The sequence below is a fragment of the Cyprinodon tularosa genome, unplaced genomic scaffold (genome assembly GCF_016077235.1).
Source record: "Cyprinodon tularosa strain WSP-4 unplaced genomic scaffold, ASM1607723v1 ctg44, whole genome shotgun sequence".
Lineage (NCBI taxonomy): Eukaryota > Metazoa > Chordata > Actinopteri > Cyprinodontiformes > Cyprinodontidae > Cyprinodon > Cyprinodon tularosa.
The window spans coordinates 35738-51475 of NW_024039163.1; the positions used below are offsets into that span (position 1 = coordinate 35738).

The 15738-nt window shown below is 39.1% G+C and overlaps 1 protein-coding gene across 1 annotated transcript; it reads right to left on the reverse strand.

Moving 5' to 3' along the window:
- Positions 1–1942: 1942 nt before the first annotated feature.
- LOC119793049 (receptor-interacting serine/threonine-protein kinase 3-like) lies at positions 1943–6280 on the reverse strand. The gene is made up of 12 exons (XM_038300001.1): positions 6140–6280; positions 5744–5952; positions 5303–5618; positions 5055–5200; positions 4156–4203; positions 3856–4013; positions 3268–3359; positions 3120–3186; positions 2999–3048; positions 2677–2725; positions 2285–2530; positions 1943–2207 (listed from the first exon to the last, which is right to left on the reverse strand). Exons 2-12 carry the CDS (start codon positions 5890–5892, stop codon positions 2197–2199), a joined length of 1332 nt encoding a protein of 443 aa, XP_038155929.1. The 5' UTR covers positions 5893–5952; positions 6140–6280; the 3' UTR covers positions 1943–2196.
- Between the last annotated feature and the right edge of the window lie 9458 nt (positions 6281–15738).

Genomic DNA, 15738 nt, shown 5'->3' on the forward strand with positions numbered 1-15738 from the left:
GACTAGGTTTGAAATAAATTCGTATTCATTTATTTCCCACATAGAACAATAATCTCTGAATTTTGACTCTGAATAAGTTTTTTTTTATGTCTTTTGGACTGTCTTGTTTTTCTGTGGAAAAAATGAAAAAGCTCAATAAATAGACTTTGAAAAAAAATGAAAAAAATTCTTAACTTTCCATAATCATTGCAAAATATTTTTCCTTCTCTACATAAGTTCAGAATCTTGTCTAAGATTTTATAAGTCTATTTTATTTATGTTACAATAATTAAATTTTTATTTATTTATTTATTGTACATCTGCAAAAAGAGATTAAAATAAATTGATGGAAAGAATGTGATGATTTTCTGCATGATAAGAATTTGTCAAAAAAAAAAAAAATTGTTTACCTGTCAGTAAAAATAATTGTTGGGGACAGATTAATGATATTTGATATTTGAGATGATAGAAAAAAAGACAACCATATGATTATTGTTGTATATATTATATATAAAATGTATATATATGTATATATAAAAACAATCTGAACAAAACCAAGCACCAACATTACCTCAATGCTGTTAACTCAACAGCTTTAAGGTTTTCATTTTCCAAAAATTTGTAAAACTTTCTCCAAATGTCCCAGAATTTATGGAGTTTTTTTCCATGACGTTTATGTTATCCTCTCCAAAGCTGCAATAGAGGTCAAACCATTGAGACACTGAGAGAATCCACTCAGTCCTTGATCCTTCCAACAGATTCTCTCTGTTGAGAGATTTTCTCTTCCAAGAGACCAGTTTCCAATAGCACAAAATGCTTGCAAATAGTACAAAATCCTTTTTGGTAAATATTCAAAATACACAACTTAGGAAAGAAAGAATCAACAATTTCACAAAGTAAATTCAATATTTTTTCAAAAAATCCTTCACCTCAGAACACTCCCACATACAATAAAATAACAAGCCCCTTTCAATTACACATTTACGTAATACACCAATCAGGGATGTTTGAGTTGAAATACTGCAATTTTGAGGGTGTAATATAATGCCTGGTCAACCATTTGTATTGAAGGAGTCTGGATTGTACATAAATTGCCTGATTTTGAACCAAAGCATAATTGAAACTTCGTATATTCAGATTCATCTACTGCCAGGTCATTCCCATGTCACAAGTATTTTTAGGAAAGATTCATTGGATGTATTCATCAACAATTTATATAATAAAGAGACCTGACACTTACCTCTTAAATTATTTGATATCGCACTTTCAAGAGAGAAAAAGTTGGTTTGAAGAGACCCTGCCTGGTCGTAATAAAATTCATCAATTTATGATGTATTTAAAGAAAAGTCTGGTGATGGGCTAGAACAAAATTGTTGCTCAAAAGACATTAGAGTAGTTTTTTCAAACTTTGAAGCCAGCATCTGCTCTGCCAGTGGAGACATGTATGCATTTTAATGCTTCCCCCAAGTAGTCATGTATATCATACCACATTTTGATAGTATTTTCCAAAAAAGAATGTTTGGTCTGTTTAATTAATAGCTTACTGTCAGTTCAATAGAGGCTTAGGTTAGGAGAGATTTGAAAAAGATTGATTTAAAAAGCTAAAGATTTAGACAAAAAAGACATTTCTAGAATGTTAATACATTCAATCAATGATATGGGTAGACTCATCCATCTGTTCAAGAGAACAGTGACGGATTCAGTTAAGGTTTTAGATGACCGGTAGCATAAGGAGTAATCTTCACACCTAAATAGTAAAAAACATGTTCAGACAGTAAAGATTATATATATATATATATATATATATATATATATATATATATATATATATATATATATATATATATATATATATATATATATATATATATATATATATATATATATATATATATATATATATATATATATATATATATATATATATATATATATATATATATATATATATATATATACGGGTTTTTGCCTAAAGTCATAACTTGTTGCTTCAGATTTATGGGAAAATTTCAGTGTGAGAGTTTTTGAAAATTTACATTTTCTTTGCATTTGACCCAGAATCAGAGACAGATAAATATAAACTATTACTGAGAGGTATTGTTTGGAAACTCTGTCAACTTAAAAACAACAACAACACATATCTAAAATTATAAACAATCTTTTTTTTTTAAATAATAGAGACAAAAACACTAAAACCTTTGGTCTCCTGATGCATCATCAGCTGCCATCTGATAGGGGAAAGAGAAAAAAAATGAAAGACCTGAACAATAAAAAATCTTATGTAATTATTATTAGATAGTCGTACCATGACTGTTTAGTATATGTGGTTCGTGTTTTTTCAATGCGTCATAGAAGGCAGCTTTGACCATATCACCTTGACGTAAGACCATTCGGAAAATCTCCCTCATTTTGTCCTGATTTGTTTTTGTTTCTTCAATGATAGAATAGGTTTCCCCGGTAACCATCCTCATCTTGCGTAGCTCCTCAACCAGTGCCATGACATTGGTGGATTCCTGTATTATATCTGCTCTCATGTCATCAACAAGGTTTGCTGTGTATTTTATTTGTTGTGGGGGACAAAAAAAGAATCAAATTAAATAAATATATATATATATATATATAAAATAAATAAAATATATATAAATAAAATATATATATTTTTATATGGCATTTTTATAAAACAGCAACAATACAAACCTTTGTCTTTCTCAGTCAAATGTTTTGCTTCATCGGCGGCAGGGATTTCCTGGGGGAAAAAAAGAAAATATACAAACTGAGTAACTAAGCAATATTTAGCATGGAAAAAAATTACCAAAAGGGGTTTTGACTAAAATAGGAACAAGTAATGTGAATTCACTGTAATAGAATAATCTTTCCTTGGGTTTTAAATCTTAGGTAAGAAAATAACATGATGGGGGGAAAAAAGCAGAGAAATTCTGCTTGATAAAAAAAAAGCCATTGATGATTGAATGTACATATTTTTTTCTGATACAAGTTCACACTCATTGAATCTTGATACCTTTTCTATGGTTCTTGCATAATCAACAGTATCATTTCCCTCTGTATTTTCTGAAAGAGATAAAACATTTATCAATTTCATAGCAGGTTGTAACACAGTTTAGAAACAATCATTAATCTACCTTGAAGTGTTAAAGAAGCCAAGGATGCAGCATTTGTCTGATGATGTTGATGGCTTACATTTGACTGCTGGAAAAGACAGGTAATGATTTTGGAATAAGAGCCAAAGAGGGAAGCAGACATTTAGGAAGGAATGGTGTTCTGGATTACGTTTTGTTCTAGTTTTAATTTGACTTCTTCAATGGCTGCATCAATTCCATCCTCATGATCTGAGAACACACGAGCAGTGATTTTGACAATTTCTGAAAAAGAAAAAAAAAAGCATTTGTCTTTAAATAGCTTTGATTTCTTTGAATTATTAAATATCTAGCTCACTAAAACCAAAGTCGGCCCCCTTAAGGGCCGCTGTCCTGCAGGCTTTAGAGGTTTTCCTATTTTAGCACAGATGATCTCTTTTGATAGTTGATCAACAAGCTGTTGCTGAACTGCAATCAGAGTCAGCTGTCCTGAGGCAGAGAAACCTCTAAAACCTGCTGGACAGTGGCCCTCAAAGTCTGGCTTTGGCCATGCATGTACTAAAAGATGTCTGTGCCAATTCTGTCATCTTGTCATGACAACAACAAATAGGCTTAAAGGAAACCAGAGTTATGCTTAATCAAAATCTGGTGGCCTCCCATTTAAGCCTGTTTTTCGATAATTACCAGATCGATGCATAAAATTTAGTCCAAGATGCTAACAACCAGGAACATATAAAAGGAATATATAAACATCTCTTTTCCACACCAAACCCAGCCATACCATCAAAGTTAGGTCTTTTGGATGGTGTCCCATCCCAGCAAATTTTCATCAGCTCAACTATTTCCTTCTTTTCGTCTTTCTCCTGTTTCAGGCAAAGAATGACATCTGGCCGGTCTCCCTTTGGAATCTTGAGCACCACAAGGGTAGGTGTACACCCTGGATATGTATTTGTATAGATAGAAAGGAATAAACTATGTAAGCAATGTGACATTTCGTGGCAGAAACAATGCATAGTTTTAATATTACTCAAGAATGGTTTGAAAAAGATAATTGTCTATTAAAAGATAATTAGTCATACACTCATAGGGTTCTTCACCAGTAAAGACAGACCAAAGGAGGATACCATAGCTGATAGAAAAAAAAATAAACAAAACAGATTTTTTTAGATTAAAACAGCTGTGATTTTTCCATTTTTTCTACATCCTGCAAGAGAAACAATACTTGAATGCATCAGTGTTTTTATTGGTGAATACTTTTCTCAAATTAAGCTAGTGACTTGAACTTGGTATGGTTTAAAGAAGTACACAAAACAAAAACATTTCCTTGCCTGCCTTAGGACATGCAAAATGCAATCATGGAATAAAATGGCAAGTAATTTAATGTATATTAAATGTCATGGACTTTACCACAGAGGAAGAAAGGTGTTTTAACCTTTTTAATTGTTGCTTAAGATTATTCCAGTAACATATCAATGAAATAATGGGGGAACATACATATACTGTGCTGAGCTGAGAGTAAAATTTAACTCTTTGGATGTTACATGTCATGTTGACTAATAAATGCCTCAACCCAAAAACCCCTAATGACGAAGGCTGGATGATAAACATCATGTTGTGGCCCTGTGTGTTTGCATGGTACTGGCAAATTTCTGATAAGTATAAAGGGAGAAAAGTGCCAGGTCATTCTAAGTAAGGATCTGAATATAAACTTATTGAGAATTTCATGGCATTACAGTAATTTCAATACTGAGAAATATATTCAACAGATTTCAGTGGATATATATATATAGTCAATACTTTATATCCAGTTTATTTAGCGTATCCAATAGACTGGTTTGCTTTGATTTCTGTTTGCATTTTTACTGCTGAATTTGTGTGCTTACTTCAGGATAACAGCCTAATGAGAAGTTGATCTACAGAAGAAAATAATAATAGGCCAAGTACTTCATCCAATATGTGATTCATGTAACCATTTTTTACCTGTAAACATCAAAAGAGCGAACGGGTTTATAGTTTAAATCAAAAGCTTCAGGTGGCATGTACTTAAAAGTGCCTGAACGCCCTGTTGGTTGATCAAAATTGGATAAAACACTGGTGGTCACCCTGGAAAGACCAAAGTCTGCCAGCTGAGAAATGTTAAAGGAAAAATACAACCAAGTTATATTTTAGTCTTATTGTAAAAAAAAAAAAAAAAGCAGACAAATAGGCTTACATTACTAATACTTTACCTTGGCATTGAAGTTGTCATCAAGGAGAACATTGCTTGGTTTAAGGTCATGGTGAAGAAAGTTCTTTAAATGAAGGTGTTGCATCCCCAAAGCCACTTGATGGGCCAATCGAACGGCTAGTGGCAGTGGTGGAGGACCACATAAGTCCTTCTGCAGGGTGTGAATAGATCCCCTTTTCATAAACTCCATGACTATTCCCTGCTTCTCTGAATTTTCATGAGGTGGCTTTCCCTGATAAATTCCATACACCTTCGGAACATATGAAGAGGACATTTCTTTCAGATTGTTAGCCTCTTTGATCAGTGTTTCAGAGGAGCTGAAAAAGTCAATTGACAATACATATAAAACAGTTAAATATTCATTCATCTAGACAAAGGATAGCTTATCATCTTAAACAACAGATTATATTTTACCCTGAATCATAATCAAATAAATGTATACCATGCATCCTGATGAAGAATCTTGACGGCGACATCTGTTGTCATTTTATTGTGAAAGACTCTGTAGACAGTACCGAACCCCCCAGTATCAATCTTACGCCATTTTTCCAAGTCCTCATCTTTAAACGTCTTGCTGCTCCTCATTGTCATCTCTCAGTGAGAGTGTTTACACAGCTTGTAACTTTAAAATCTATAAAAACTGAACAGATACTTGAGAAACAGAGAGAAACATCATGTAGCTTAGTCTCTGGATTGGTTCTTTAAAACTTGCAATGATTACTTGTTGTATTCCTCTTTTCTTTTTGAAGTGAAAGCATTGCAAAGTTCGTGACTGGAACAGAGAGGAACAAAAGTATTTCCCAAAAGAAACAGAAAAGGCTGTGTAAGTTATACTTACTGTGTTTCTGCTCCACTGTAACCACGTGAGCTTTCAAAGTTAACTTGGTGGAAATCTTTCAGAAAACAGGACTTCACTCTTTCTTCCTGTTTCTTGATTTATCGGTTGCTCAGGGGCGGGAAATCCATTAAGTCAAACCTATTTCCTCCCTCCTAAGTCCCTCCCTCCTATGAGTCACACATCAGAATGCAATGTGAGAAAACACTTTGCATTGAATTACACAGAGAAAGCTGTGTAATTCAAAACACATTCTCTATACAACACATTCACATCACAAAAGGTTTAACATTAAAGAAAAGGTAATCTGTTATTAACCAAAGACAAATCTATATCTCTGCAAAGACAATGACATTGTTATTCTGGCATGTCTTAAATCAGATCATGTCTTGGAGGAACCTGTCATATTAAAGAGCAATGTTTAACTTCCCCGTAATATCTTAATTGGCTTTGCAGGTGCAAGTACAACTAAATAATCAGAACATGAACTTTTAACAATTTTTGGTAGCATCTTTTTGGAAAAAGGCTCAGGGATAAAGCTTCACACCAAGAAAGATGTTTCTGTTTTCTTAGTTGTTGGGGTGTTGACGGGTTGTGGCTTTTTGTTCTTATCCTCTATGTATGTGCTTAACAGTGTACATTAAAGAAAAAAAATGTTTTTTACAAATAGCACTGGTGGCCCTGTTTGACAAAGGAAAACCATCCAGTGTGCCGCTCATTGGGGAGGTGACTCAAACAGTCAAAAGAAAAGTATCCATCTCAGCATCCCAAACTAATCCAGACAAAGGGGATTTGATGCCCCCTAGCTTTTTGCATAGTGTTAGCAGTGCAGAAAAATATGGCCATGCACCATGGCTGACTTATGGAGGTAAGTCTGTTTCTTACACTTATTTCTTTTAAGGAATATGGAATCATATCTAGTGAAAGCCCCAAGATACTTTGACTGGTCATAGCTGAACATTCTCTGAAACTCGACTCTATTTTTGAAAATTCTTAGCCATTGTTATGAAAAGTAAAAAATAGATATATTTTTCAGATGTTACTTCAACTGCAGATTCATTCAAACCCTATTTTTAATCTAGGGATGGGAATCGAAAACCGGTTCCTGTTAAGAACCGGTTCCGTATTTTCCGATTCCATGGCATCGTTTGGCAGCTCGCTGAACGATTCTTTTTTCGATTCCCGCAGCACCAGAGCCTAGTGCGCCGGCTCTAGGGAGCACGACTTACGTCACGTTTTTTTACGTAAGTTACGCAACTTACGCAAGTTACGCAAGTTAGAAGAACTATTCGAGGAGGAAGACAACGAGCTGCGGTCACTTTGTGAATCAAAGCCCCGTCTTTCCTTAGCCCAGAGGGTAGATCAGGAAATCCAGCTCTATAAAAGCTTGCCCTCCATCCCCTGCAGGGATAGCGCCACACTGTGGTGGTGGTGGAACAAGCAAGATACGCTGCCCTTGCTATCTGGACAGGCTGAAAACTACCTCTGTGTGCAGGCTTCCTCCACCCCATCTGAGAGGGTGTTCTCCACGGCTGGAGACACCATAAGCCCTGAAAGATCCCGTATCCTTCCAGAAAAAGCAGATATGCTCATCTTTCTGCAAAATAACTTAATTTTCCCTACTACTGTTTTATAATTAGTATTTTTTGTTATTTAAAATAGGTTATTATCCCATCATTTGTTATTAGACATTGTTGGTTATTAAGTTTGTTCTTGTATTCATTTTTCATTTAAACACAGATGTTACTCCAGTTTCACATTTCCTGTGGACATCTTGATCTTGTTGAGTTTGTAAGATTGTGCAATAGTTAAGTAAACAAAGTTGATTCTGATAATCAAACTGTTTGTTCTCCTTTTTCCCCCAAATTGGAATCGAAAAAAGAATCGATAAAGAATCGAATCGTTTCATAGAATCGAAAAGGGAATCGGAATCGTGAAAATCTTTTCAATTCCCAACCCTATTTTAATCTATTTAATAGACAGAACAATAAGTAGGGCATCATAGTTTTTTGATTTGGATGTTCTTATGTTTACTTTTCTTTTCATTTTTATCAAGACTATATCTTTTTTTTATTATTGTCTGGTGTTCCTAGTTGGTTTTGTCTTTATTTGATGATTATTCCAAGATTTTTTTTTTTTCTTTCCTCCTTGTGTGTTTCATCATTTATCCCTTTTGAAACATTCTTCCCTCAGTCAGTGCAGTCAATGCAGTTCACCTGTGTTTCCCTTAATCCCTGCACCTGGGTTCTCTATTTATCCATAATTTTTTGTTGTTCTTTTTTTTTCAAATATGCCTAAGTAACAGAAAAGGAAAATGTTTTATTGTCAAATAGAGATCTGAAAAGGTGTTGTGTTTGATTTGCCTTCATATTGATTCCAAATAATATGATATAAGTGTACAAAATACCTTCCAAAGTCAACTAACTGGTAAATTAAGTCTTTCTGTGTGCCAATTAATACAACGAATTCAGTGCAAAATTCAAAACAAATGTCATGAGACACCTTACAAAAAAATACAATTCAATCAATTCATTAAGACAGATTCCAGATTAAGTAAGCACATTTTAAATAAATTTTATTATGAAATATTCGAAGATGACACTGAGTCCTGACTTTTATTATTTCCTCCTTTTAAATAACCATGAGGCAACAGTGGACCTTTCCCTCCTTTGCATTGTTGACTTTGCATTAATCTTTAATAGTTATGTATGTTTTTTGGAGGGGATTAGCTTGAAAGAAGAGAACATGAATCCCACTGTGCAACAATTATCAATTAAGACAGATATCTGGTGTTGGGATTTGGAGAAGCTCCACCTTTCTCCAGCAGAGTTCGCCGTGGATCCTCCTGAGCTGAGCCTTCGACACACCTGTGGCGCATCTCATCATCAAGAGGATCCCTCCAGTATATAACCTGCCTTCAGACCTTGCCTCAACGCCGCAGTGTTTATCCAGTTTGGAATCCAGTTTCCCTTGTAAGCTCTGGATGAGCTTAACCTGCCGAGCCTGCCCTCTGAGCCAAACCTGAAGACTCTTCTCTGGATTCCCATGCTGCTCTGGACTAAGAGCTGGAAACCCAAAGCCAAGGTCTGCCCTCACGCTAGAAGTAAGACGCTGAAGCGGTTATCGGACTCTGCTGAACTAAACAGTCTCTGGACCCAACAGTTCCTCTCTCAAAGCCAAACCCGGACTCCTCAAGGTATAAATCAGAAACTCTCAAACTCAAACTCATCTGCTCCCAAGCTAACTGAACTGTCATCCTCACAGACTCCAGTGAACCTGCCCCCAGGCCTGAACCAGTTCCTGTGTTTATTCCATGTGCTTGTGTTCAATAAAACTTGTTAAACTTTTCATCTGTTTTCCGTGGTGTTCTGCATACTGGGCTTTTCTGAAACCCATCATGACAGAACACTGCGGCCAAACACAAGGCCCAGCAGATCACCTCCGTCGTCGGTTGGAGGAGCAAGATGCTCAAATCCAGGGACAAACTCAAACCCTCCATGAGTTACATTGTATGGTCAATTACCATAATCAAATGCTTTAGAGTTATGCTAACTACATGAGCAGTGCTAACGCCACGCCGGTAGCCCAACCATTTCCGGGTCCAGTTCCGCCTCCGAGGTCACCGGCGGTGACGTCATCACCTGAGTTCCGCCCTAGTCTTCCTGAGAAGTTTTCAGGTAATATGAAGGACTGTAAAGGATTCTTGTTTCAATGCCGTTTAATTTTCCAAAACTCTCCTGGCAGTTTCCCAACTGATCAAAAGAAAATAACTTTTATTCTGTCCCAACTGACTGGAAGAGCCCTTGAGTGGGCGGAGGCAAGTTTTGCCTCCGAAGAAAGCCTCAGTTGTCAATACACTGATTTTGTTTCCGAATTCTCTCAAGTATTTAACCAAGAAACTGATCAAACCATTGCCTCTCGTGCTCTTTTGAACCTAAGACAGGGAAATTCTTCTGTAGCGGATTTCTCCATTAACTTCCGGGCAGGGGCGTCTCTAGGTTTAAGAGGCAAGGGTGGCTCAGCCCCTAGAAGATATTGCGCGCGCAAAGCGCGCGCCAAAATTTTTTCAGTGCACCTGCTAAGGCGTTGTCTAAGACAAGGGTGTAACTTTGTGTTGAAAGTTGGTGGGGACGGCTCATAAGGAAAGGGAGCTACCTGCGCGACGCCTTTTTTTTTTTTTGTTGGAAAGTATAAAGCCAAAAAAATGCGAATAACATTTATCAATTTAATGCTTACAGTTGAAAACATAACTGTTACAATATTCACTTATATATTTTGTGCAAAAAATATCACATAAATCTAAACAGACAGTAGAAATCAAATAAATATATCAATTTTGTAGAACATTTATTGACAGTCAATTTTGGGTCACTTTTTAAAATTAATTTACTTTTAAACCAGGACTCAGACAAGATCTTATGGGGCCTTAAGCAGAATATGATTAAGCAAATCCGTCTTTCTGTCAAGAACATCCACCAGCACTGATTTGATAGAATCTGGGAGAGCGGACTATGTTCAACCATCCATTTTCTTTAACCTTATCCCTCAGTGGGATCAGGAGGTGCTGGTGCATATCTCCAGCCACGTTCTGGGTGAGAGGTGGGATCACCCTGGACAGGTCACCAGTCTGTCGCAGTATGTTCAACCAGCTTAAAAGTAATCGGTAATCAGATTTATTATTTGCACTTTTACTAAGTGAACTTTCTAACTCCCTTAAATCTGAAATTCCAATGCCAAAATTGTTTAAATCTTTTATCTTTGGACCCCCTGCAGAGTGACATCACACCTGCAAGATCCTATCCTTACCTTCCTGCTAGATTGCAAAAAGCAGCTTGCTCATGAGTTGTCAACATAACACGCTAAATCTTAAATGTACGTGTACATATAAAAGAAAAAGGGGCGCAGTGCTTGCTACTGAATGGCAACACTATCCAAGTCAGGAAAAAGTTTTAGGTGAAGCCGGGATTAAAACAGAAGCTACAAGAAGCTTCAAATAAAAGGTGTTCTTTATCTTCAACCTAAACACCAACTCCGATAGACCATCAGTAGAGCAGGTGTTTAAATTAATCAATCACTGCTGCGAAAGCTTATAGCAGTGAAAGCTAATATACCACAGCCATCACTTAATAAACGCAAAATAAACAACCCTCTAAAAACGGAAAACTGTAATGGACTGAAAGTCCTGTTTTTTATGTGGGAAATTATTTGCGTGTGTTTTAGTATAATTCTGATATATTGGCGCTGTTGTCTGTTTCTATGGCAACGATACTGAATGTAGTGTAGCTTAGAGACCTGCATGGGTCGAGTTTTACCAACCCGCACCCGCCCGAACCCGTTAGGATGACTACCGAACCCGACCCGTCACCCGCGGATATCTTCAATTCAAATCAGAACCCGACCCGTTGATATTTAACCCGCAACCCGACCCGTTAACCCATCATAGGCTATTGTACGCTGCGCTGCACCCAGTGCCTGATTCATATAACATTTCTGATGTCCATAACAACACACACGCATAAAAAAAAATCACCACCTACCCGCCCGCACTAAAAAAATATCCGCCCGACCCGTTTATTTTTTTTTATGTATTTTTCGCGGGTACCCGACCCGTTGCAGGACTCTAGTGTAGCTGACATAACAGGGCCGGAAAAAAGTGGTTTGAGGTTTTTTTTCCAACGGTTCAGTTATATTTTAAATACGGTATTAACTTATTTTTTACACTATTCTCTATTCTTTTACTACTTTAAGTCTCTCCTGACTAAAATTAGGTCTTAATATTTCCACAAGTCCATCTCACCTGCAAGTCTGAGTCCACTTCTGTCCCTGAATGGGTTAGCATTTTTGGAGGGAAGCGACAGGTGTTATGGGGAGAGGGCGGAGGGGGGTGATGGGGAGAAAGCGAGAGGCAACAGATTCTTTTTTCTGAGTTTTTTGTCGGGGTTTGTGGACAGTGAGCAGCGGGGAGAACTTTTTTTATTTTCTTTCTGAGGAGCGGCATGAATGGGGTTTTAATCAGATATACACAGCATCGAAATCAAAATACGTGTACAAAATATTGGTGGGGACTGTCCCCCTACCGGTCCGAGCTAGAAACAGCTCCAAACCAAAGATTCAAGGTTCTTTTGTCCCTGCCCCTGCATCTAATAATGTGACTGTTTTTTCTGCTCCCACAGAGCACAGAGTATGTCCAACCCATGCAGGTTGGACATACAAGGCTAACTCCTGAGGAAAGGCTAAGACGTTTTAGGAGCAAGCTATGTATCTACTGTGGTGAGAGTGGCCATTTCATCGCTTCATGCCCAGCTAAATCAAAAGCCTGGGCCCGTCAGAGGTTCTGAGGAGTCTGACGGGCCATGTAAACTCTGAGAAATCTCCTCATCTGATGTTCCCTGCCACTTTATTCTTCTCAGATCAAAATCTAACATTGTCTGCTTTGATCGATTCAGGCTGTGAATGGAATTTAATTGACTCCAATCTGGTCCAGCAGCTTCAAATCGAAACTATCCCTTTAACCCAGCCTCTCTGTGTCACCGCAATTGATGGAAAGAGACTCCACCAGGTCACCCACCAAACGCAACCCCTCGAGCTGTTAATCTCAGGTAATCATCGTGAAACCTTAACATTTTTTGTTTTTCCCTCTGCATGTTCCCCTCTGGTGCTTGGATTTGAGTGGCTGGAACTACATAACCCCCATATAAACTGGACTGATCGTCATGTTGAATCTTGGTCGACCTCATGTCATGAAACGTGCCTCCATTCGGCAGCTCCAGCTGTGAGATCTCCTAGAGGTGGGGGGGAGATGGACTCTCCTGACCTTACTTCTGTCCCTTCCGAGTACCATGATCTGGCTCCTGTCTTCAGTAAGGTCAGTGCTACGTCCCTTCCACCTCACAGACCATATGACTGTGCTATCGAGCTATTACCAGGAGCCCCCCTACCCAGCAGTAGACTTTATAATATCTCCAAACCTGAACGTGAAACAATGGAGAAATATATCAATGAGTCATTAGCTGCTGGAATAATTCGTCCCTCTTCTTCTCCGTTGGGTGCTGGGTTCTTTTTTGTCTGCAAGAAGGATGGTTCACTAAGACCCTGTATCGACTACAGAGGCCTGAACCAAATAACAGTTAAGAATAAGTACCCACTCCCATTACTTGCATCCGCATTTGAACCAGTACAAGGGGCTACTGTTTTCACTAAGCTTGATTTAAGGAACGACTATCACCTTCTCAGGATACGAGATGGAGATGAATGGAAGACATCCTTTAAGACTCCTTTGGGACAGTTTGAGTATTTGGTCATGCCTTTTGGTCTAACTAATGCCCCTGCATGTTTTCAAGCTTTGGTAAACGATGTTCTCAGAGACTTTTTGAATGTGTTCGTTTTCGTCTACATTGATGACATACTCATTTATTCTAAGGATCTTTCTGAGCATAAAAAACATGTCCGCCTGGTCCTACAAAGATTACTGGAAAACAAACTTTTTGTCAAAGCCGAAAAATGCGAATTTCATCAGTCTTCAGTCACCTTTTTGGGGTTTGTGCTCGAGGGCGGGCAGGTTAAGCCATCTGAAGATAAGATAAAGGCAGTTTTGGAGTGGCCGGTACCTGAAAACCGTAAGCAGCTGCAGAGATTCCTGGGTTTCGCCAATTTCTATCGAAGATTTATCAGGAATTACAGTCAGACAGCTCTTCCACTATCTTCTCTTACTTCAGTCAAAAGAACCTTCCAGTGGACCCCCGAGGCACAAGCTGCATTTGATAAACTTAAGACTTTGTTTTCTAGAGCCCCTGTGTTAATCCAGCCCGATCCTTCAAAGCAATTCATCCTTGAAGTGGACGCTTCCGATTCTGGTGTGGGAGCAGTTTTATCTCAAAGACTCGACACGGATCAAAGAGTTCACCCATGTGCTTTTTTTCTCGTAGACTTTCCCCTGCAGAGCAAAACTACAACGTTGGTGACCGTGAACTCGTGGCCATCAAACTAGCATTGGAAGAATGGAGACACTGGCTTGAGGGAGCTGAGCACCCGGTTCTTGTATGGACTGATCACAAGAACCTAGCTTACATCCAGTCTGCTAAACAAGCCAATCCTCGTCAGTCAAGGTGGTCTCTATTTTTCTCTCGCTTCAATCTCATAATCTCTTACAGACCAGGATCCAAGAACATCAAACCCGATTCTCTCTCTCGTCTTTATTCCGTTGATCAATCCGAGACGCCTAAACCTGTCCTTCCTGCTTCCTGCACTGTTGGAGTGGTTACCTGGGAGATCACCGATCTCATTAACTCAGCCCTGGCTTCTGAACCTGACCCAGGTAACGGTCCTCCAAACCGAACTTATGTCCCTTCTTCTGTCAGATCTCGCCTGATACAGTGGATGCATACAGCCAAGTTTTCCGCTCATCCGGGGGTGAGCAGAACCATCGCCTTAATCTCTAGACGTTTCTGGTGGCCTACCCTGCAGAAGGATGTCAAGGAATATGTGTTGGCTTGCTCTACCTGCGCCAGAAACAAGACCTCACATCAACCACCCTCAGGTCTGTTGCATCCTCTTCCAGTTCCCACGCGTCCCTGGTCTCACATTGCTATTGACTTCGTCACTGGTCTTCCCATCTCCCGAGGTATGTCTACGATTTTTACCATCATCGACCGATTTTCAAAGTCTTGCCATTTGATCCCACGGCCTTTCAAACCGCCCAGCTCCTGGTTAAACACGTCTTTCGTCTTCATGGAATCCCCCAGGAAATTCTTTCGGACCGTGGACCCCAGTTCATTTCTCAAGTCTGGAAGGCTTTCTGTTCAGCACTCAACTGTAAGTCTTCACTCACCTCAAGTTATCATCCACAGTCTAACGGTCAAACCGAAAGAATGAACCACCAGCTCGAGTCTACTCTTCGTTGTCTAACTTCCAAAAACCCCACCGACTGGAGCCAATACCTCACATGGATTGAATACGCCCACAACTCTCTCAAGTCAGCTTCCACCGGCCAGTCACCATTTCAGGTTAGTCTTGGTTATCAACCTCCTCTTTTTCCTGCAGACGAGAGAGAGATTTCGGTTCAATCAGTCAACCAACACATCCGTCGTTGCCAACGTATCTGGAGAGACACCATCGCTACTCTCAACCGCTCCTCGGAAACAACCAAACGCTTTGCTGATTCTAGGAGACGTCCTGCCTCAGAATACACCGTTGAACAAGAGGTATGGCTCTCCACTCGGGACATTCCCCTCAAGGAGATGTCTCATAAGCTATCTCCTAGATACATTGGTCCATACAAGATTGCACAGGTGATTAATCCCTCAGCCATACACCTGCAACTTCCCCCAACTCTTCACATCCATCCCACGTTCCACGTCTCTCAGGTCAAACCTGTAGTCTCTAGTCCTTTGTGCCCTCCATCTGACTCCCCTCCACCCGCCCTGGACCGTCAGCCGGATCGTGGACTCCCGTCGGCGAGGTCGCGGTTGGCAGTACCTCGTCGATTGGGAGGGCTACGGTCCGGAGGATCGCCAGTGGGTTCCTGGCTCCTACATCCTCGACCCGTCTCTAATCGAGGAGTATGAGCGCTCCCTCCCGTCGACGTCTTCTGGACCGCCAAGAGG